The sequence below is a fragment of the Plodia interpunctella genome, chromosome 15 (assembly GCF_027563975.2).
Source record: "Plodia interpunctella isolate USDA-ARS_2022_Savannah chromosome 15, ilPloInte3.2, whole genome shotgun sequence".
Classification (NCBI taxonomy): Eukaryota; Metazoa; Arthropoda; class Insecta; order Lepidoptera; family Pyralidae; genus Plodia; species Plodia interpunctella.
The window spans coordinates 3438657-3462512 of NC_071308.1; the positions used below are offsets into that span (position 1 = coordinate 3438657).

The window sequence follows — 23856 nt, forward strand, 5'->3', positions numbered from 1 at the left end:
TATCATTATCTACTACGATAAGTGTCGTTGGACGAATGTCTCCGAATATAGACATAATCCTGGGACATAAAAAACAGAAAACGTTTTTCTATTATGCACATCCAATCTCAATGAATTAAATTTTTTATAAGTTATTAATGCAAGAAAATATTAGGTTTACAGTTTACTAGTGGCCGTCTCGATTTTGCTTATCATTAAAACTACGTAACGTATTAATGTTACGTAGTTTTAATGATCTAACCATAAGTATAGGGATATATACTTACTACTAATATTACTAAATGCTGAAAGTTTGGATGTGAGCGAAGTGTTTGTTGCATAATCATCTAAATCTACTTCGCTCGTGTAAAAACATAACAAATTATAAGTACACATCTATTGGTGAAAACAGCTCGAAAATCCAAAGTAGTTTTTAAATTTATCGCGAACAGACTTTGTTGTATGGTATGACACATACTAAACAATCTAATCATGCGATGGCCAAGTCGATATATTTATTTAAAACCTAAAATAATTTTAATATTGATATGATTATAACTTGCCTAATAACTTAAGACTTATGGTCATACTTAAGGTCCCATAAGTAGGGATTAAATAAATTATTCGACTTGGTAACATAGATCTCATAACTTTTTAAGGTAGAAGAACTGAACTGCGAGACTTGGGTTTTTTACAGTATGTTTTTGATGGCATCTCATTTCTTTTTGTATTCATAAGTCGAATTTGTATGGAAAGTAGTTTTTTTTCATATTTCAACATATTTTTTTATGGGAATGTTGTTCAATTTCATGGGCTGAACACACCCTTTCCATTATACAGGTACAATGATTAATTAACTGCAAATGTAACTTTGTAATTTTCTATATTTATATGGGATTACAAAGTTATTAATGCAATTGGTGTATCTAGAAAACTGGACCGAAATTCCAAAATTTTTAGATTTTAAAAAAGAAATAAATTAAAAAAGAAATCCAACGATACAATAGTATGAAAATTATTTGTGTACTTTTTATACAGCCGCAGTGTCCACAGGCTGTGTCATTAAAAATATGCTGTCTTGATCTTAAAGGCATAAACTTTCATTTCTATCTTAAATGTGTATATCTAGAATTTGGAAGATCTTTAAGTAGGATTATAGAAAATAAAACTACATCAATCCTTTACATCTATAATTATATCCATCATTCCACCACTCTCTAAAACCATCACGTAGTTGCAAATTATGTGGTGTGTTTTCATTCAGCGCAGTGCAAATATTACAAATTTCAGAATCGTTCTCTCCTCGTTTGTATCGGAAGTGGTTACGCCACCGGAAAAAGTCATGGAACTTGGTTCTGTCTCCCATTATCTCTTTCATAGTCATCGCTAGTTGCTTTGGACCAAGCTTGCGCGCGTTCAAGTAGCTGCCTGGAGGTAGAAATCTGTAAAAGAAAAAAGGTTTGAATAATTCAGTATATGTATGAATATGATTATTTTCAAAAACTGAACTCTAACAACTAAAGAACAGCTTACGTATTCTAAATAATATTACAAATGCGGAAGTAAGTTACTTTGACGTTAAGAAGAAAGAAGAAAATAGTTATCTACTCGATCAATTTTCTGTGTGTCAATGAAGTACGGAGATGGACCTAGAGACCTACTTCTATCCCAGAAATATAACTGCTCAAGTGGGAAATCCAGAGAGTGAAGCCGCGGAAAAAAGCTGGTGGAACATACCTAAATTTTCTTGTGCGATTTGGACATACGAGTATTCGGAATAAGTACTTTGTGCTTTAAATATGTTTGTGTTGTATCGAAGATTTTTTTGTGAAAATGCACGTTTTTAATGACTTTTTCAGATTGATGATGATGAGAAGTAGTACTTAAGCGAAAAATAAAATAGTTTTGCGTAACTATATCTCGCCATATTTCATATGACTATAGTCACCAAACTCACCATACGACTACAACTAACGACGTACAATTAACAGCATATAAAACTTTATACTTATTACATACTTTATACTTATTACATATTACTCTGCATGAGTATTTATGCCGCGGTAATAGGGGAGAATCTGCAATGACTTTGGGTAGCTTCATTTGTTGCTGACTGTATCTGACACGAAAATAATTAGTTCCCAAATTCTTCTTCAATAATTCTTGTCCCATATTAAAATAAAAGTAGCGGAGTAAATGGGAGATATCTTGAGGTAATTTGGTAGGTACCTACTACCTGTGGACGTTTCAATACTGCGGACGGACGCTTTGGTACCACAGACGTTTTGATACAGAGGACATTTTGATGTAGTGAATTTTATGACTAAAGGGTTTGCTATAACTACGCCTAGCGCCAGTTTTGATTTCTGTGGTAGCTGCTAGGAGCGGCAACATGGTCAGCAAAGTTTAGACTTGAGCTGGTAGAGTTTTAGTAAGAGCTGTATGTTCAGAATCTTAACGTACTATATCATGCTGTGCTGCTCAAGTAAATAGGTACGTAAGTATAAACGTGGCAATTCTGGTCGGTCTCTAGAAATTAGATAGTTAAGTCTATCTTTGATATTTACGGTTTTCGTAATTTTTCCTTTATCTACTTATATATTGTAATAAAAAGTGTTCTATAGGTTTCGATCTGTGAAATCGCAAAATATGCGAAATAAATGGTCTTAATTTTGATCATGCTGATATACAATTATGTTTATTCAAATAAAAGAGACCACAGATTTAATTATTTTAAATAAATTTCAACCTGTACGCGTTTCTGAGCAAGGGGTCTGGCCTTTACTCAGAAACGCGTAAAGGTTACCTTTACAGAAAATGACATCTGTCTGTCATCGAAGTCAGGATTTATTTTATCTTTTGAGGTAGGTGCCGCACCCTAAAATTAAGACAACACGTCACGGATATAGGAACTGACTGTGGTGTGGTTAAAATTTTATAGGTAATTACCTACTAACCGATTATAATCTGCGCCGCCATAAACAACAGGAATGGCCAAATTGTTCAGTGCGATCAGGAGTTTCTCCGTCACATAATCAGGTGCCAATGAATTCTCAAAAGACAAGTAAAAATAATAATCTCTCTTCACCATATCATTACATTGTTCTGACTTGTCCCTCGGGCAAATCAAATCACTGCACTCTCCATACACATCAAGCGTCAGATTTAATTTTAATAACCGTCGTATCAGTTTCCTTACAAACTTTTCTCTTTTTCCTAAAGTTGTACAGCGTGATACAAACCACGCAGCCGCCTTTGTCTTGCCATCCAATATTGCTTTAGTTTTTTTATCTTCAAGAGGTTTCATCTCAATAGGCCATTCCATATAAGGTTTTGGCCCCACTATATGACTCTCCAAGTCATGTATTATTATGTACGACCATCGAACATCTGAGTCTAGTTTGTAAGTCCAAGTCCAGTTAAAGAAATTCTCGAAGTCAGGAAAACATGCCTCATAGTTATGAGCCGACTCTAACTGCCCAAATACATACACTTGTGAGGGTGATCTCTCTGGGGGTTTAAAATGAATATTTTCATAATATTTCTCGTCACCATTAAACACTAATGCATCGAAGTCTGTTACAATTGGCAAATAACTCTTGTTGTTTGTGACGTAACAGTTTTTATACCGGCATTGTAACTCAATAAACTTCTTTGATCCTAAGCCCATTAAGTCGAGCGGAGTATAATTACCTGTCCATTGCAGAATGTAATACGTTTTACTGGCATTGAAATTTTTATACTTGCATGTTGTTAAATAAATGTTATATGAAAAAGTGGCTACACAAAACAAGCTAAAATATACAGTTTTATATTTTTGTGGGTTATATTGAGGTGCGATAAGAGGTAAGTATCGACCGCTGCGCTGGAACATTGTTGCAATATATTTGGGTTGACAACTGTCAGCGGTTGTCAAGAACGTAAAAATAAAAGGTCGATTTCTAATCACACCAAGTATAGAGGCGGAATAACATAATAAAATCCTACTTCTTTCAAACAAAATATTTAGGTTTCAGTGAAAAATAATAAGCCAATGAAAAATAATATAATAAGCCGACGCGAGCGACGCGCGACGCGACTGGTGTGCGAATCTCAATGGATTTTTATGGCGGGAGTTACTTGGAGTAGAAACTCAAGCCGTAGAGTATTGGAGACCTGGGACGCCTCGACTACGAAGGGACTATTTCTAGATTTCGTCGACGTAATACATATGATAAACAAATATTTTAATAAAAAGGAAAGTTTTGCTAACATAACCGAATTCAAATTATTATATTATTTAAAGGTACCTACCGCGAATAATCTGCGCCACCATAAACAACAGGAATGGCGAAATTGTTCAGTGCGATTAGTAGTTTCTCCGTCACGTAATCAGGTGCCAGTGAATTCTCAAATGAGAAATAGAAATAATAATCTCTCTTCACCATATCATTACAAAGTCCCGACTTGTTCTTCGGGCATATCAAATCACCACAGTCTCCGTACACATCCAGCGTTAAATTCAATTTGGATAACTCTGGTTTCAACTTCCTGACAAAGTCTTCTCTTCCTCCGACACTTGTACAGCGTGACACAAACCACGCAGCCGCCTTGGTCTTGCCATTCAATATTGCTTTAGTTTTTTCATCTTCAAGAGGTTTCATCTCAACAGGCCATTCCATGTCAAGTTATGGCCCCACTTCATGGCCGTCCAAATCTTGAATTAATATGTAAGACCATCGAACGTCGGAGTCAAGTTTAAAAGTCCAAGTCCAGTTAAAGAAGTTCTCCAAGGCAGAATCACATAAAGACCCGACGCAATGAACCGATTCTGTCGTTACAAATATAAACTTTTGTGAAGACGATCTTTTTTGGGATAATATATGTTGGGTGAAATTTAATAAGTTGCCGTTAAACAATATTGCATCGAAATTGTTTACATCACTAAAATAACTCTTGTTGTCCGTAACGTAGCAATTTTTATATGGACAGTTCAATTTAATAAACTTACTTCGACCTTTGCCCATATGAAAGAATGGGCTCAGTTCCCCTGGCGCCCATTGTAAAATATAATACGTTTTTGGATGTGCAGTTAATTTTCTAGCGTTTATATTTGATTTCATATATATGTAATATGTAAATATATCAGCACATAATAAGCATAAAAATATTATTTTATATTTATGTGACGTAAATTGATGTGCTATATGATTTGTACATTGCTGTGGCATAATGACTTGATTGATTCAATAGACTTAATTAAGTTTAACTTATTTATATACCAAATAATTTGCGTTTTCAATATTTTATAGACAATACTTGTTAGTAAATGTTTTGATTCAATGAACGATTCCTAACCATTAATAGTAAGCAAGTAGGTAGGTTGATTAAAGCTATTTAATTAGAGAATTTGAAAATAATGATCAGTAAAATTTTAATTTAAATGAAATTGCGATAAACCTTGGACATAATATATAGAAATTAGTTTCAAAATGTAGTCGCTATAATAATTCCGATTATTTTTTATCAAATTGTGTATACCATTTCAGGACCTGGATCAAAAGATCTATTTGTAAATCCAGTAGACGCAAATATGCTGAGATGAAAAATAAGTTCATATTGGCAACAAGCTTTGTGGAGAAAGGCCATTTAATTCATTCCATCTGATTTTAATTGTAGTTTAATGTAAAAAATATATGTTATATGGTAAATATACATATATTTCCATTCAACGTTAATATTTTTAAGTCTACGTCTCTAATGTAGTGGATACATTGATACATCATACAATAGCCATCTAGATATATATAGGTATAATTCTTTATAACCTGCGCTTTGAGATTCGGCAGTAGACTTAGTTTTAAGTACCTGCTAAAAGTAAATATGTGTACTTAAATGGTGCAGTAAATTGTTTAATAGATTTATATAATCGTAAGTTATATACAATTTGAATTTACATTCTATTCGCTTCTAGAAACAAACAAACTAACGGCCGATCCTATTGCCTTAGCATCTTCGTAGCCCGCCTGTGACACATGGTTTTACATTCCAGAATTTAATGTTGCATATTAGGCGACAGTTGCTTCTTTTATTATCTATTGATTTTTTTTTTCAGTATATACGTATCTATTAGGTTAACATAGTATGGAAATATGTAGGACAGGGATGGCTAAGCGATACGAGCCACTGCCTACACTTAATTTCAACGATATCAGCGTTATCACAATTTTTGATATGAGTGCGATAAGAGTTTTAAGTACCTATAGCTCAATAACATTATTTAGTCACGACGATTCGTCGCCCTGGATGGTAGGGAAACCTGTATTTTGACTGAATCTTTAAAGATTTAGTATAAATTTATACGTATGCTTCTCCTAGCACGTTCAACTTATAGTTGAGTTGTGACCCGTTGTTACACGGGTATCTTATTCATAGTCCTTCCTCAAGAAATTAACTATCCATCAGTGAGAACCGCAACGAAATCTCATAAGATTCAGGAGTTAAAGTTCACACAGAAAACAATTCCAAAAGCTTAGATCGACTTATTTATACACTTCATAGTCTCTTTGTGGTGATCGTTACATACTTACTAAATCTTTAGTAGTGATGTAGTCTTCTGTTTCTACTGTACTTGAGACGGTTTTGTGGTTTTGTTACAATAAATTATAATTTGAGTGCTCATTTTCCTTATTTCGTCATTTCTACAATACAGATTAGATTAATAGGTGTGTATTCTGTCCATTGAAGAAGATATGTTCCTTATCATATAGAATGTGTTGGGCAAATTAAACTAGTCAATTGCTGGATTATTGTCTGTACAAACACAAAATATGTACAATAGTGTAGAAATAACGTGGTTTTTTTTTTCTGTAACAATATCAGTGATTTTTAATTGGTCTGTTGCTTAAATATACTTTGGCTTGGTTGCAAAACACTAAATAAATGAGTTGAATACATTTACATTCTACGGACATGTAAGTAAAGACGATATGAGTAATAGAATTGGCCCATTTAATAGTGAATTATTATTACACAAAATAGACTTTTATAAAGTTTAATTAATATCATCATTAAAATGCAATTGTTGAATCGATCCGATGGCTCGTACAATAACAGCAACAGAAGACCATATTTTTGGAGCAAACTTTTAATTTTTGTATTTATATTAGCAATAGTGTTTTATATGTATCATAGTCAATCTTTAATAGAGCGGAGCTATAGTTGGAAGTGGCTTTCCGATGATGTCACCAATGTGCAAAGACTTAGTGATGGTTATGTCGAAAATGCGTATGAAAATATTTTAATAACAACTGGAAATAATAGTGTTAGTACGGAAAATACTAATAAAACAGTACCTGATAAAATTAAGGATGATCAAATAACCAACCATACTAATGTAGAACCATTAGAAACTGATGTAAATCATCAAACAACAACAAATCGTCAAGACGATTTAAAGGTACGAACTATTTTGCAGTGGTCATCGGGAAGAAATTCTCCATTTTATCACATGGGAAAACAAAATAAAAACTTCGTTAAATTATCATGTCCCTTTGTTAACTGTTACGTGACAGACTACAAAAGGTATTTCAAAAACATTGCCGAATTTGACGCCATTATATTTAACGGGAATTTTGTCATATACTATGACAAAAAGGATTTGCCTAAATATCGCTCCCAAAATCAAATATACGTATTTGGGGCGACAGAATCTGCTCACAACAACCCAGTTTGTAAACCAGTTTTAGATAACTTCTTCAATTGGACCTATACATATAGATTAGATTCAGATGTTCGTTGGTCTTATATAGTCATATATGACATGAATGGTACTGAGGTTGGTCCAAAATCTGAAATGATTTGGCCTGAAAAAATGGATCCAATAGACGAAGAAACTAAATTGATTCTAGACGGTAAATCAAAAACTGCAGCCTGGTTTGTCTCACATTGTGACACTTTAAGTAAGAGAGAATATTTTGCTAGAAGAATAGAAAAAGAACTAAAGAAGTTAGATACCAATATGTCAGTAGATACATACGGGGCGTGTGGAAAATTTAACTGTCCGAGAAGTAATGCAGATATGTGCTATGGTCTGGTAAAAAGAGACTACCATTTCTACTTCTCGTTTGAGAATTCATTTGCAGTCGACTACGTGACGGAGAAACTCTTAACAGCTTTGAACAACTTTGCTGTGCCTGTGGTATTCGGTGGAGCAGATTATTCTAGGTAATTATTTTTTTTTTGTTTATATCGCAAAGTCATAAGCAAAGCCATAAAATGTGTCAATGCTGACAGCTTTCTGGCCTATGTTTAAAGTTAAAAAGACTACAAATTAAATTTTCAAGTTTTCAATCAAACTAAAGTTGATACTAACTTTGATTTATGGAATCATATGAAAATGTACCTATGTGCCAAAGTTGTCATTTATAATCGCACTCAATTCTATCAAGCGATTGATCGATTTGACCTCCAACGACTAGATACAATCGTCGTTTTATCTTATTAATTGTCAGAAAATGCCTGGTTGGTTTTGAATTGAATTGAATTGAGAATTCAAATATTGAAAAAGTTGAATACTAAACATGGTATAACAACTCATTGAAAATAATATCTTAATATGATCAAAGTACTTATTTCGCTAGTTCAACGACCTAAAGAGGATATTGGCCTCCGATCTACATAATCTCTTCTTCGTCGTTGTTCACACTTGACAAGTGGTTATGTTTACGGCTCAGCTTTTCGGGCTTGGCTACTGTAGCTTTTTCCACATTTTGGCTTTTTTTAACATTCAATTACTGGACCAATGTTCAGTAATTGAATATTAAAAAAAGCCAATGAAACTACACGATTGTAGTAGATGACATTTTTTACGAGATCGAGCCATCTACATAATACTTTTTGCAAAATTACAGGTATCTCCCACCAGGCAGTTATCTCAATGCTCGGGAGCTGGGCCCGGAGAATCTGGCAGTCACAATGAAAGAGATAATCGATAATAGAACCCGTTATCACGACTTCTTCCGATGGCGGAATCACTTCAAATACAAACAGGTACTTAAGTTATGCTCATGGAAATAGATTACGGTCTAGGTTACATCTGGAGCTGTGACGCCCCAAAGCCAACACATCCTTAGATTTGGAATGGTCTTATTCTAGGGTGGGACCACATGCCTTAGAATTTATTCATATTCATGAAAATGTTAGTAGGTCTAACTTTTCTTGTACATATTTGATTTTGTCCTTGTGTTTTTGTCAGAAGATATATCGAGCTACCAGATGAATGTATCGATTACAGCGACATACAATCCATCGAAATAGAAAAACCTATAGAATTTGTAACGTTCTTGGCGGAATCCTCGGTCGATCCTATTTTAAAGTGATCTATTCAAGATTGGTTTTTGTACAACTAGGATACAAATGTAGTAGATGTAACTGAAAAATCACATTAGCATTATATTATTTACCAATTCTATAGTATATGAAGTAATTGTAACACGATTTATACATTAGTATTTTATTATATTTACTAACCTATACAGGAATATTTTTCTTTGAGTTAAATTATGTAATGTAACTTTTTCAGGGGGAGAATGACACAGAAATCTGCAACATTTGCACGGCGCTTAATGATCCAAGGAAAGTCGGGACACCTAACTTGTATGAAAATTTCAGAGACTGGTGGTATGAAAAATGGGAAGAGCACAGCAAATGTAGAAACTAGTAGTTCTATCCAATATTAATTCATGTAGGTACCTTTTGGTCTTGACTTCTTTTGACTTACAACCAGAATAGACCAGCTTACCTCTAGAGATTTTCACTTTTGTATGAGATTTTACTTTACGCTCTTCAGTAAAAAAACATATATATATATATATAGACTGAGATTGGACTTACACGTTAGGGCTAAAAATCTAATTTTATTACAATAACAACGAAGAAGAAGTAAGAAACATACTCACAAACTTCGCCTTTATAATATTAGTGGGATTCATTGTAATAAAACCTGAGATCAGTGTAAACAATAAAACGCTCGAAAAGATTAATTAATGATAACGTTGACCGTAAAATGTAAAAAATCAATTATGGCAAGCCCTTCTGGCATGACAGGGATCAATACTGTATTAATGAGTTTCTTTCGGCATTTTTTCTCAGCAGTGGTCGTTCCGAAATGTCAGTAATTAGCTTTGTAAGAAATTACTGAATAATGTAAAATCTGTGAAAAGTGCCTGATAAGGTCTAATTTCTAAAAAATCGACCGTTCATCAGTTTGACATTAAGTAATTATTTTTAGAAGAGTCCTTTATGTATGTAACTCCATCAAAATCCGTTGCGTGGTTTAAAAAGCTTAGCTTTAAAACAGACAAAGGAGAACTATGACTTTGTTTTGAACTCTGTAGTGGATAGTGATAAAATATATTATGTAACTAGCCATAACGACCTGAAATGAAGAAGTAATCAAATAAAATGTAGCTATAATTAAAATTAAAGGAAAAATTTGGCCCTTTTTGGCAATGTGTCATGCCATACATGATTCGGTCTGGATAATGATGGTGATTATAAGCGGTAACCAGAATTATTTGTAAAAGCGTAATTAGATTTTAAAGCACTGGTGATGTAATGATTAAGGCCTTAAAACTGAAAGGTCCCAGGTTCGAATCCTACTGTTGCCACGTGAATTTGTATACCAATCCGACTTATGTATAGTAGTTTCATAGACCACCACTTGCTTTCGGTGAAGGAAAACATTGTGAGGGAACCAGAACTCTTATCGATAATTTATCATTTAGTATGTAAAAAGAATAAGGCAATGGCAAACCATATATAAATATAGTCGTTATACTGTGCTTCACGACCCTCAGCCGTGAGGAATACGACTCAAGAAGAACGACCCACGAAAATTAAACCAGAGTCATTACTCAAACTCATTTATAATAAGCATTGTTGGTCTTTTATCGTAAAAAATACTTTCTACTTAAACTTTTAAGTAGAAATTCTAAGTATGTAGGTACCTACTTAGTTGAGGTACAGTTTTGAAATTGTAAAATATGAACAATGTCATTTAAGTTTGTTGTTTTTTGTATTATTTGATAATAAAATAGAGGTATTGCTAATCCTCGGCTATCATTTAAAAAATCATTTCCAAAAATATTGAACCGACTTTTGATACGTCGTGAAATAACAAGAAACAACCGAGAGTTTTTAATTACGAATGGAATTCCATGCAAAAATGTCCCTTAATCTTCTTTATTTTATTTATCCTTCTATCCTAAGTTTGGCTGGAAGATATCGCTTATCGCTAGCGATAAGCGATATCTTCCAGCCAGCTATCTCTTTTGCGGAAGAACAGAAGATTTTTAATGTATTCTATTGAACATCATTCCACCACTCTCTAAAACTATCGCGTAGTTGTATATTATGTGGTGTGTCTTCATTCAGCGCAGTGCAAATATTGCAAATTTCAGAATCGTTCTCTCCTCGTTTGTATCGGAAATGGTTACGCCACCGGAAAAAGTCATGGAACCTGGTTCTGTCTCCCATTATCTCTTTCATAATCATCGCAAGCTGCTTTGGACCAAGCTTGCGCGCGTTCAAGTAGCTGCCTGGAGGTAGATAGATGATCTGTAAAAGATCAAATATACGTGTTGATTTGTCTAATTCAGAACATACTCCTTTGTCATCAAGTATACACATCCAGCGTTAGATTCAATTTGGATAATCAATGGTTTCAATTTCTTGTTCCAATTTCTTGACAAATTCTTCTCTTCTTCCATAACTTAAACAGCGTGACACAAACCACGCAGCCGCCTTGGTCTTGCCATCCAATATTGCTTTAGTTTTTTCATTTTCAATAGGCCATTCCATGTCAAGTTGTGGCCCCACCTCATAGCCGTCCAAGTCTTGAATTAATATGTAAGACCATCGAATGTCGGAGTCAAATTTAAAAGTCCACGTCCAGTTAAAGAAGTTCTCCAAGGCAGGATCACATAAAGACGCTATGAACTGATTCTGTCATTCCAAATATAAACTTTTGTGAAAATTATCTTTCTTGGGACAATATATCTTGGGTTAATGGTAAAAAATTGCCGTTAAACAATATTGCATCGAAATTGTTTATAACTCTTGTTGGCCGTAACGTAGCAATTTTTATATGGACAGTTCAATTTAATAAACTTACTTCGTCCTTTGTCCATATGAAAGAATGGGCTCAGTTCCACTGGCGTCCATTGTAAAATATAATATGTTTTTGGATAGGCAGTTAATTTTATGGCGTTGAAATTTGATTTTATAGAGATATAATATGCAAAAAAATCAACACACAGTAAGCCTAAAAAATAAATTGTATATTTAGTTATGTGATGCCCGATTTGATTTATGCATGACTGCGACATATTGAAAGTTCAATAAACTTTAGTTAAATTTAACTTTTTTTTTGTATAGGTATCAAATATTTTTAGTTTTCAATATTTTATAGAAAATATTTGCTAATAAATGTCTGATTCAATGAATGATTCGTGTCTAACTAAACAATTAATAGTACCTAAGTAGGTAATATTTAAACAGCTATTTATTAATTTTAGAATTTGAAAATAATGGTCAGTAAAATTTTCATTTAAACGAGATAACGATAAACCTTGGGCGTGATGTACCATACCATGTAGACATACCAAATCTATTATAAAATGTATTTTTTATCCATCTCTCGATATCCAAATAACTTTTTCTAGGTTTTTCTTATGTACACTTGCTTTTTAACTTATTTTAAAAATAATAATGAGATGAAAAACTTCTGGAATAGAGCGGGAGTACAATACCCGTTCTCATTATTTTCATCTCTGGATATACGTAATGGTCGGCAGGACCTGAATCAGAAGATCTGTTTGGAAATCCATGAGCCAGTGGACTCAAATATGCTGAGAAGAAGAATAACCATGAAACTAATAAATAATTTGATTTATATCATCTCTCGTGTATAGTTCAATTTCCCGTTTCCTGCTCCATTTTATTTTTCATATTTGTGTCTCGTATTTATCACTCAACGTGACCCCTCCCGTTTCCCGTTAAATGTCTTCTCCCATTTTCCGCTACGTGTCCCTTCCCGTGTCCCGCTACGAGTATGACGATACTCATAGCGGGAGACGTTTCCGGCAATGTGTTCCACTCCCGTTTCCCACAGCGGATACCGTTTTATTTCACAACTTGTCATCATTTTTTACCACTATGGTAATTTAAAAAAATTATGTGTCTCTCTTCAAATCTAATAAAGTTTAATTTCAATTTCCAGCCGGTATTTCGTCCTCATATATAAGTTTTTTTCTGTTTTCTTCTTATTCGGTTTTCGGTTCAGTTTTATGATAATAAGATTTACATATCCAATTACATTTTTCATTCCACCACCGTCTGAATTTGTGAAGACAATTCTTTTTTAATTTATTGACGTCATTTAGTGCTGAGCAAATGTTACACAATTCAGAACCGTCCTTTCCTCGTTTGTATCGGAAATGGTTCCGCCATCGGAAAAAATCATGGAATTTGGTTCTGTTACTTATTATATTCTTCATGGCCCTCGCTAGTTGATTTGGGCCAAGCTCGCGCACATTTAAGTAGCTGCCGGGGGAAAACTGTAAAAAATTAAAACTGATATCATTATTCTGTGGTAAAGTAGTTTCAACCGAGTAATTGCTGTAGATGCCAATTTTTAAATAATTGTAAATTCAAATTGCTGTAGTACAATTTGAATTTACAATTATTTAAAAATAATGTTAAGAAGGCGGTAATCTCCGCAAGGACGCCAACCGTTGTCCTTTTTAGGCGCTAGATGCAACGCTGAAGACCATGGACTCTCAGAAGGGCGAACTGTGCCAATTGCCAACATTGCTTGAAATTCCTCGCGGGCTATTTTCAGTTTATCTGGGGCTAGACGTCGGGGGTACAAGATATGGGAGGGCCTGGGGTCGTGCGGATGTGTTGTGGTGTATGATGCGATGTATTGGCGGGGTGATTTCAGGAAATTCGTCAAGAATTTTGAGTAAGGCTACCTACATAGGTATGTGAATTCATTTTCTAACGTATATTATAAATGTATGTAAGAGGTAATGTAGATTAGATTGCATGTGTGTTTTGTTACTCAATAATATTTATATCCAACACAACCAATTTCGTAGTGAAGGTTTTATGACAGCATATTATTTTTACTATTTAACCTACCGAGAATAATCTGCACCTCCATATACAACAGGAATGGCGAAATTGTTCAGTGCGGTCAGGAGTTTCTCCGTCACATAGTCCGTCGAGAGAGAATTCTCAAAAGACAAATGGAAATAATAGTCTTTTTTCACCATATCATAACATCGACCCTCCTTGGTCCTTGGACATTTCAAATTACCGCACCTTCCGTAAACATCCAGCGTGAGATTCAATTTATATAACTCTGGTTTCAGCTTCTTGACAAAATTTTCTCTTCGGCCTGAAGATATACACCGTGATACAAACCACGCAGCTGCCTTCGACTTACCATTCAATATAGCCTTAATTTTCTTACTATGAATTGACTTCATCGACATAGGCCATTTAATATCTAGCTTTGGGCCCACTTCATGGCCGTCCAGGTTATAAATTAATATGTAAGACCATCGAACGTCTGAATCAAGTTTATAAGTCCAAGTCCAGTTAAAGAAATTATCCAAGACACAAGCAATTTTTTGTTGAGCCGACTCTGTCGCTGCAAATACAAACTTTTGAAAAGGTGATCTTGTTTTGGGCAATTGATGGCTATTCAGATTTATTACGTCAGAGCCATGAAACACTATTGCATCGAAATTTCTGATATCTGATAAATAGGTCCTGTTACCAGTAAAATAACAGTTTTGAAACGGGCATTTCAATTTAATGAACTTACTTGCTCCTGTGTCCAGAAGATGGAGCGGTGCCCTTTTCCTTGTCCATCGTAAAATATAATAGAAAACACAATATTAATGTTACTGGAGCGTGTACCAGTGGCTTAACAAGACACATACTTTATTACTATGTTCAAATTTGTAAAGGATATAAATCTTATATTCATAAAAAAACCAGTCTTACAAGTACGTTTACCGTTTTATGCTACCACTGTATAAAAGAAATAATCGAGTCCGAACTTTGTATATAAATTGGTGGGCTGACGAAAAATCAACAATCATTTCCTGGTGTTGTGTACTGAGGTACTTCGGATAATAGGACAATACGGTCAAGTAGAGTACACGTCGAGTGAACGTTCACACGACCTGAATTAAACACCGTTAGTACTGAGACATTGTTCTCTATATCATCAGAGAATTGCTTCCCAGCAGTCGAGCGTTGCAACCCAGGGTTCGCTTTCCTTCTTCGCAGTGTGAAGTCTTTGGCATGCTTAGTTGTAGAACCGGTGTCAACCTTGCTACAGACCTTCCCGTGGACCTCGAGAGATGAAAGGAAAAATAATATAATGGAAATAACTAAAAAATAAAGGAAAAAACTAATAAAACTCTAATGAGAAACCGTAAGAGCCAAGCCAATCTTTTATGTAGATATCGTCATACAGCCTTTACACAATTTTATTCAGTGTGGTGGGACAGAAAGCGTTTTGTGATATAAAAATATTGAAAGTCTGATAAAGGTATCTGAATCCTAATTGTCAATGCCACTTTATCGATACACAAAATTGAATATCGTGGGCCAGAAAAACGACATGCCATTCCTATCTATTAGATAAGTTTATACAAGCTCAAACTCAACAATATTATTTGCACGACAAGGCCTTGCACTCTTGAACCGTAACTCGCGGCGTTGCCCCGTCTACTTTCCACGGATAGTGACGTTTTATTTGTTTATTTATTTATTTAATATTAGGAATGCTTACAGTGTTTACATATAATATTATAGTTAGTAAATTGTACTTGCAATTTAATGCGATACATAAACACCGAGCACAACATTTGCAAACAATATAATTCGCTGCCGATGTTAGTTACAAATGATCAAAACTCTTGATAAAAAATGAAAATGATCAAAATAGTTGACCCATATAAAAGTATACATGAGTCAGTAACTTATATGTGACTTTTTAGAATTTCATGAAGAATCTTGGTGAACTCCCGAGGGATACCGAGCTATGGAATTGAATTTAAGGTGATGAAGTATTGTAACATGTATGTATGTAGTATTGGCTTCAGGCGAGTCTCAGGTCCATTATGGGTTTAATACACCTCTCCATAACCGGAAACAGGAAATTGAGAGGTACTCAAAGGCAGGATATTATAGTTACTAGTGCTTAAGCCCAGGCGTATATATATATTTACATCGACCGTAAGCAAGACAGTACTTTTAACAGATAAAACACTCAACCTGACCTTTAATACGAATTAAAAACATACGATTAACATAACAAAACCTGACCTCATTCATGAATGAAATTATAATATTGATTTGCGTAATTAGTACACAATGCATAATTATGCACGGGTAAGCGATGATTGAAATTGAGATGCGTTGAGGTCAGCTCGCCTATATAAAAACAATTAGGAATGCCTTTGTTTTCATCATTTATACTTGTGACATCCACGGTAGCCTTGAATTCTGTAAGACGTAAATATTTCTTATGTACTTTTTACATAGTTGGAAAATAATGTGTGATGTATTGTGGGGCAATAAATCGATCGTCCAGACCACTGGTCCAAGCAGTGTTTGCAATTGTGCTTTGTGTTATTGATCTCATACCATCATGTTTCTCACAATGTATTCATACGAAACAAAGGAAATGAACTGAATTTGGTGAATAGCATTTTTTATTATTAAAAGTCAGCATAACCTGTAAGCTGCTTCTTCTTCTGCGGTATTTTAGCTGAAATTTACATTACACGATATAATTACAAAGTGCGCTACAAACAGAAAATATGATGTAGCAGAAAGCTAACATTATTTTTATACTGAAAGCAATTTAATATTAAATGCAAGTCATATGTAAAATATGTGTATTACGGTACATATTTATCTGAAATGTTATGAAGTACTTATACACCTGTTAGAGTAATAAACTTTTACTTCAAGAATTATTTTACATGTAAAGGAATATTACAACTAAGAGTTAGTTGCACCAGTCACTTTGATCTTAAAGCCTCGAATACACTAGGCAAAATTTGACGCACAATAAGTCGCTCTTTCTCCCTCATTACCATTAATTGGAGTGCACATCTTCGATCTCACCTATTTGAATTGTAATGAAAAGGAAATAACAATATGTCGCGCGTCAAATTTTTCCTAGTGTATTCGTGGCTTCAGTTGATCCTGCGCGCGACCAACGACGTTTATATAAAATGGGGTACTTAGCTTTTTTCTACGCATATTAAAGTTAACGTCAAAGTTGACTGTTGTTTACACCAATCTAACTAGGTTTAAACCCGATACTGTTTTTTGTGAGTGACTATGTTAATATATAGGTAATTATCATTTGTTTACAGATTTAAATACAAAAACATATTATATTTTACAATGGACAGGAAAAAGGTCACCATTCCATCTCATGGGTAGAGGGGATCCCAGATTCATTGAATTGAACTGTTCATATCATAACTGTTACGTTACTGATAACAGGACTTATTTGTCAGACATTAGACATTTTGATGCAATAGTTTTTCATGGCACCGACGTAATAAATATGAATTACAATCAATTGCCCAATAAAAGATCACCTTCTCAAAAGTATGTATTTGGAGCAACCGAGTCGGCTCAACGAATAATTGTTTGTGACCCAGTCTTGGAGAACTTCTTTAACTGGACTTGGACTCATAAACTTGACTCAGATATTCGATGGTCTCACATATTAATTTACAACCTCGATGGCCATGAAGTGGGCCCAACGCTGAACATGAAATGGCCTAAGAAGATGAACCCTGTTAAAAACAAGAAAATAAGGGCTATATTGGATGGCAAGACTAAGGCAGCTGCGTGGTTTGCGTCGCAATGTCAGACTTTAGGAAAAAGAGAAAATTTTGCCAAGACGCTAAAGCAAGAACTATCAAAATTAAAACTTAAGCTGGATGTGTACGGAAAATGCGGTAAATTGAAATGTGCAAAGGACAATTTGAATCAATGTTATGACTTGGTGAAGAGACACTATTATTTCTACTTGTCTTTTGAGAGTTATGTCTCTACGGATTATGTGACGGAGAAACTCCTGATCGCACTGAACAACTTCGCAATCCCTGTTGTTTATGGCGGCGCAGATTATTCTAGGTAATAAATAATGCAGTTAGTTATATATCACTTTACCAAATTTCACCTGATTAGATCCAGGAGATTTGGAGAAAATTGGCTGTGATGATTCATGTGTGGTTTCATCGTGATTATAACTCGAAATATCGTTAATAATAAGTTACGAGCTGCCGCACGAAATAAACGCGAGCGAAGTTGCGGGCAAAAGCTAGATTTTTTTAGCATAATTTAACAAATTGAAAATGTTATCAGTCTCTCTCCATTATCAGAAACTATCAACTCGTATATTAAATTTTCCACAGATTCCTACCTCCAGGCAGCTACTTAAACGCGCGGGAGCTTGGGCCAAAGCAACTAGCGAAGACCATGGAGGAGATAATTAAAAACAGAACCAGATTCTATGATTACTTCCGGTGGCGGAACCACTTCCGGTACAAAGCACGTGGTCTCCTCAATGAAATCTGCAACATTTGCACCGCACTCAACGATGACAAAAAAGCTAAAAACTATTATCATCTTAATATATTCAGGAGATGGTGGAATGAACAATATAACAATAGATGTAATAATAAAAAAGAACTTTATGACGAGTAGTTACGGGTTTTGATAAGTCCGCCTTTGCACTCATTATGTTTGAATATCTTGTTGTAACTTATAACTCCTTTGTGAATGGTGCAATAAAGAGTTTATCTATCTCCCTTATCTGATCGTTTTCCCAGTTTCATTCGCAGTCGCAGAGCATCGAAGCCCGGGGTCCGCTTTCCTACTTCTTCTTCCCCACTTCACACGGCCTTCAGTAGTCAGACCATTTTTGGTTTATCGTTATGTCAATTTAAAATTATATGTAGCAAACAAAGTTAAGGGCACATATTAATGTATGAAATTACAGGCCTAAATTGATAGATGCATATAAGACAGATAAACGTTTATTTCCATTAACTGAGAGACAAATCAAGAACTGGGTTATATATATAATATGTAATATTCCTTTACATGTAAAATAATTCTGTGCAAAACATGTGCTATAGTAAAAAAAAATGTTGCAAAACCATAATTGTATTACCTATCCAAAGCGAAATTCACAAATTGCGCGGCGGCGTAGCACTTTCGTAGCGGTAGCCAGTAACTGCTACCTAGCCGCGACACAAGGACGTGTCTACGTGCTACGGAATATTGCCCGACGCGGTCACAAAACTTTTTGGACTAAAAAATAATACCTGACCTTCTCGGGGAGAGCCGAAAGTTAAATAAAATGACAAAAATTCGACATCGTGTTTGCAAAAGAGCAATTATGTTGAGTGCTTTTAAAACAGTGTGCTTTTACTTGTGTAAGCTGTAAGATTGAATTGTATTAATTAGTAAAAATGCTGTTAAATGTTTATGATTACGTAGATAATGGTGAAATGAGTACTTTGGAGATAGATAAATTATTTTGGGATTATTTTGAAGTGACAACTGAGGGTTATAATTCGAGTGTGAGTGTAACGGAGACGCTTCCGCGCGACCAGGGTGCAGTGTTGGCTACCTACGGAGTGCTGTTGGCGATCGGCGGAATTGGTAACCTGGCCGTGTTGGTAACCCTGGCGCGAACCAGGCGGAGAAAGTCAAGAGTTGATCTGCTGATGACGCATCTGGCATTGGCCGATGTATGTGTTACTTGTGGGGTTATTCCTTTGGAGGTAAGATGATTTTTGTGGCCGTTGACTATGTCCTACCTAATACGAGTATGTAGTCCACACATAGACCTATTTTGATTTTGTGATTACGGAAAACAAATACTATTGTGAAATAAAGGCTATTGTGACCTATGATGCATTCTTGTCATAAAACATTAGACCAAACGATTGCCTATCATCATGGAATAATTAGTGCCTATTATTTTTTTTTAACATGAGATATATGTCAAAAGAAAAACATTAGACACACGCGTTTTCGGTGAGTCCACAGATGTATGAATATTACATTTATATCAGTGGGTGAGACACAGTTTCAAAAATAACAGTTTTATTTTAAAACCACGAATAATGTTTTGGCAGTGGCCAAGTACAATTCTCTAATTTGACCAAAGTCGACACGCTAGTTGCTTTTTAGGGTTCCACATCTCAAAATAATAAACAGAAAAAATATAAAATGTCAATCATACGTCTATATATTTCTTTATCCGACCTTCACAGCTAACTTAATCTCAAAATATTGAACCAATAGAGTTGAAATTTAACACACATATGTACCTATATAGATCTTGAAGCAGCCCATTAGCAAATACCCGCCAACAATGATTGAATGCAAACATTACTACTCCCGAGGCTTACTCTGAACAAGTGAGCAAAGTGTTTATCGACTTATCCTACTGAATGCGAAAGTTTGTGAGGATGTAAGTATGTTACTCTTTCACGCGAAATCTAATAGACGGATTACGTATACGGACGGATTCATGTATACATGTATAATGTAGCACCCATGCGGAGCCGAAGCGGGTCGCTAGTAGGTAGACCATTTAGTTAGTAGGTAATATGATCAACGTAGGTCAACGTAGACTTTTCTCAAAAGTTTAACTTCACTAGTAGTGTGCGCTACTTGCCACTAGAGAACGGTAGGTAGACGAAAGTCATGGGAGATGCCTTTAGGCGACTTTCTGACACAAGTGTTATCTAACACTTTCGATCAGAAAGATAAGACTGTAGCATGACCGCATCTTAGTATAAACTTATATTTCTATTCTATTTATTAGTAGATAATAGTCAAGCCTGAACCCAACTCTCAATTGCGCGCATTGTACACTTTGTTTTCACGTACTTAATATTGTACCTAAGTAATGGTAAAATATACTAAGACAAATACCTAATATCTCTTTGAAACTTTGTGATAAACTGTAAAAGCCTGTCAGTTTCTGTGTTCAATAGCCAATTGTCGAAGTTGGAACAATAAATACGATTACGAAGATTATAAAGCTTCAAACTTTCTCGTTAGTTGTTTGCACAGAAATCTAAATATTGAGGCTAATAAAAGCTGTATTTTATATGAATAATGTAAGTGAAAATTCAAACTTTTCAGGTTAATAAGCTCGAACTTTTCAGTAGCTGTACCTCATATGACATTTCTACGACTTATTATTCCTAATTCTGTTGTCGTTTGCGAGTTACGAGTTGATACTTCGTGATGTAAAATGAGATTGGCGGATTATATCGACGGCTTGACTTCTGTTATAATCTCGCCAATAACATCAGAATAAGTTAGTAAAGTTCATTGTATTTTAATTATGTATTTTAACATATTAATTCAATATTTTAAATGCAAAAACTTGTGACGATCTATGTGTGTATGTTTGTTATATTTTCACGCAAAATCACTGGTCCGATTTCATGTATGAAATTTGGTACAAGTGTAGAATATAAACCGGAATAACAAAAAGGGTACTTTTTATTAAAATTCCCAGGGGAGCAAAGCACCGTTGCGCAGCAATTCTTACATAAATTATGAAAGCTTTCACTCCTCTTTTGAACAGTTGCATAAAAATACAATAAAATAAACGGAAATATTTCGACGAATTCTCAGCCACTTTTGTGTACAGTCAACCTGATGTAAAGTTGTCCGGCTTGGATATATTTAGCGGTGGTAATAGCGGCGAATTCGTTACTAATTTGGGCAAGTAAATGTGCCGTAGACTGTACAAAATGACAGATTTCCTGGTTTCCTTCACATTATTACGTCTAAGTATGGTCAGAACGATTTTCGGAATCCGGACAGACTGAATTGAAAACCCATCTGTTCATTTGTGTAATGTCTGGGTGAAATGCGTTTGACAAAGCTTTGCTAATCCTGTCCATTAAATTAAAACCTTTCGGATTATATTGGAGTAGATAGATAGTAAGGTATTTACGGTGTTTTATTGTAAAATTATATAAAACTCTCTGCAAAATTATTGTGTATATAACATTTTAAATAAAATTTCACAAAAGATTTCAATTTAAATTAAAAAACGCTTTAATTATTTTAAAAAACGCTTCTGGTCTCATTTTAATAAATAATCCTTGCCTTTTGTATTTGTCTCTGACAACTGATAATACTTGTCGTAGAACTTTGAAATTTGTATGTTAATTCTTTGAGGAGCTTGGGTGTGTATAAATAAACTTGTTATGAGTGTTATATAGAAGGGTTTCCCGAAAAACCTACAAGAACTAAAAAAATATTTATATGCGCAAAGCTTTCGTATTTATAATATTAGTACGATAATAGTTACCTACGTTTGAAATAAGTACATACAAAAAAAATATAATAATTGCATTACAGACCCCTAACCATTATGGCAATTCAATTACGTTTTGATGAAAATAAGGCTATTTGCTTTTCGAAATTGAAGGAGAATGGTATTTTGAATTTCCATTACTGCGAAAGACTAGGAACAATAACGACCTTTCATTTAACAATAATTTTGAATCAGAAATACTTCGGACCAAATTATGGGGAGCACTTAAACAATGGTCGGAGTCTTGTCTTTTTGATCGAATTGATCAAATGAAATTGAATTTGAAAATATAACCACCTATATTCAAATTCAATATAGGTATAATATAGGTATAAGATATTTTAATTAAAAATATTATTAAAATTTTGATATTTCTTGGTTTTTAGTCATTGTAGGTAGCAAAATTATTGCAAGGTCAAATTTATGACTTCGTTTCGAACTAAATAATTATCAACTCACAAATTTGATCTTACAATAATTTTGTTGGTTTGTTGATTAAAATTAATTATTCGGCTTATGTTCGTGTCAGATTTAATTTAGACTTACCCTTGTTTATTACACATTTTAGTTTCTCGTTTATTTGGAATAAGCTGTGCTCGTACTTTGTGCGTGCGGTTTGAGCTACGTAACATTTTCTGTTACATCTTCTCTATCATGTTATGAAGATGAAAAGTTTGTTATTTATTCCTATTTGATTCTAGGCCCTATTGATTTCGTATCATCTTTGTACAATTTGTTACAACATTATTGTTCCCTTTGTACGTTCAAACCTATCAAGAATTTGGAAACTCTGTTGATCTTAAACTTGACAATGAGTTGGCACTTAATATAATTTAACTACTTATGTTTGAGAGCGTTGTTTCTATGCGAGATTACATAGGCTTCTAGAACAATGCTTCTTTCTTTTGGAATTCGCACCGAATAATTATTTTTACAAAAATGTCATTTTTAACACAAGCTTTTATTATTGTCAGAGATACCTTATTGCATTCAAAAAAGCTCTCTCACCTTCTCGCTTGTTCCTGGTAACCTTCGGCGCCTCTCTCTCATCTGAATCCCGTCTTCTCAATTGCCTGATCCGTTTTTCCGATTTCTTCTGCTACCGTTGAGCGTCAGAGCCTAGTTAGCATCCCTAGATTTCAGACATGGCGACATTCGGGACTGCGGAAAATCGGAATGTAATTTAATTTAGAAAAGTTTTTAAATCTAATTCATTTTGTAATCCGAGGGCAAAATAGGTAAAAACAATTCATAAGTAATTTATAAGCCATTTGACTAGAATTTTTTATACGATTTTACGCCCACGCGTGCCCATTGTTGTAATCAATTAGCGCGCGCTTTCCCAACTTCCTCTTAGGCACATACGAGTCCCACATTTAGCAGGAAACAAGTTTCACATCAATATTTTTGCGCAACTTATTTATAGA

At 34.4% G+C, this 23856-nt stretch overlaps 4 protein-coding genes and 1 long non-coding RNA gene across 7 annotated transcripts in view; 3 read left to right on the forward strand and 2 right to left on the reverse strand.

Annotated features, from left to right (window-relative positions):
• Window positions 1-1147: 1147 nt before the first annotated feature.
• On the reverse strand, window positions 1148-3904 carry LOC128676078 (alpha-(1,3)-fucosyltransferase C-like). The gene is made up of 2 exons (XM_064436441.1): window positions 2937-3904; window positions 1148-1421 (listed from the first exon to the last, which is right to left on the reverse strand). Exons 1-2 carry the CDS (start codon window positions 3851-3853, stop codon window positions 1148-1150), a joined length of 1191 nt encoding a protein of 396 aa, XP_064292511.1. The 5' UTR covers window positions 3854-3904.
• A 1524-nt stretch (window positions 3905-5428) lies between these two features.
• LOC128675996 (alpha-(1,3)-fucosyltransferase C-like) lies at window positions 5429-11069 on the forward strand. Of its 3 annotated transcripts, XM_053755879.1 has the most exons (5): window positions 5430-5664; window positions 6074-6932; window positions 7436-8184; window positions 8871-9009; window positions 9542-11069. In XM_053755879.1, exons 3-5 carry the CDS (start codon window positions 7469-7471, stop codon window positions 9677-9679), a joined length of 993 nt encoding a protein of 330 aa, XP_053611854.1. In that variant the 5' UTR covers window positions 5430-5664; window positions 6074-6932; window positions 7436-7468; the 3' UTR covers window positions 9680-11069. The 3 variants fall into 3 exon arrangements, with proteins under 3 accessions (XP_053611851.1, XP_053611854.1, XP_053611853.1); XM_053755876.1 differs by having other exon boundaries at window positions 5429-5664; window positions 6074-8184; XM_053755878.1 differs by lacking the exon at window positions 6074-6932 and having other exon boundaries at window positions 5431-5664.
• A 401-nt stretch (window positions 11070-11470) lies between these two features.
• LOC128676079 (3-galactosyl-N-acetylglucosaminide 4-alpha-L-fucosyltransferase FUT3-like) lies at window positions 11471-14901 on the reverse strand. Its single transcript, XM_053756019.1, has 4 exons — window positions 14855-14901; window positions 14164-14496; window positions 13753-13904; window positions 11471-11577 (listed from the first exon to the last, which is right to left on the reverse strand). The coding sequence occupies exons 1-4, from the start codon at window positions 14899-14901 to the stop codon at window positions 11471-11473; spliced, it is 639 nt and encodes a 212-aa protein (XP_053611994.1).
• Window positions 14902-16140: 1239 nt separating this feature from the next.
• Window positions 16141-19037, forward strand: LOC128675836 (uncharacterized). Its single transcript, XR_010370083.1, has 3 exons — window positions 16141-16743; window positions 17430-18204; window positions 18486-19037. It is a non-coding gene; the product is annotated as an uncharacterized LOC128675836 (long non-coding RNA).
• A 293-nt stretch (window positions 19038-19330) lies between these two features.
• The window catches only part of LOC128675785 (adipokinetic hormone/corazonin-related peptide receptor variant I-like), a 73368-nt gene continuing 68842 nt past the window's right edge, over window positions 19331-23856 (forward strand). The window contains exon 1 of the mRNA XM_053755454.1: window positions 19331-19862. Within this exon, the coding sequence (XP_053611429.1) occupies window positions 19548-19862 (315 nt within the window). The 5' untranslated portion in view covers window positions 19331-19547. The remainder of the gene's footprint in view (window positions 19863-23856) is intronic.

What these genes read in the sequence shown, in the direction of transcription:
- LOC128676078 (XM_064436441.1), bottom strand. Translation starts at nt 3,853, where the DNA reads ATGTTCCAGCGCAGCGGTCGATACTTACCTCTTATCGCACCTCAATAT. An exon ending in GGCGGCGCAGATTATAATCG is followed by an intron (nt 1,422 to 2,936) that starts GTTAGTAGGTAA and finishes TTTCTTTTACAG; the next exon opens with ATTTCTACCTCCAGGCAGCT.
- LOC128675996 (XM_053755876.1), top strand. Translation starts at nt 7,034, where the DNA reads ATGCAATTGTTGAATCGATCCGATGGCTCGTACAATAACAGCAACAGA. An exon ending in GGTGGAGCAGATTATTCTAG is followed by an intron (nt 8,185 to 8,870) that starts GTAATTATTTTT and finishes GCAAAATTACAG; the next exon opens with GTATCTCCCACCAGGCAGTT. An exon ending in ATCACTTCAAATACAAACAG is followed by an intron (nt 9,010 to 9,541) that starts GTACTTAAGTTA and finishes TAACTTTTTCAG; the next exon opens with GGGGAGAATGACACAGAAAT.
- LOC128676079 (XM_053756019.1), bottom strand. Translation starts at nt 14,901, where the DNA reads ATGGACAAGGAAAAGGGCACCGCTCCATCTTCTGGACACAGGAGCAA. An exon ending in GGAGGTGCAGATTATTCTCG is followed by an intron (nt 13,905 to 14,163) that starts GTAGGTTAAATA and finishes GCACGACCCCAG; the next exon opens with GCCCTCCCATATCTTGTACC. An exon ending in AGCGCCTAAAAAGGACAACG is followed by an intron (nt 11,578 to 13,752) that starts GTTGGCGTCCTT and finishes GATCTTTTACAG; the next exon opens with ATCATCTATCTACCTCCAGG.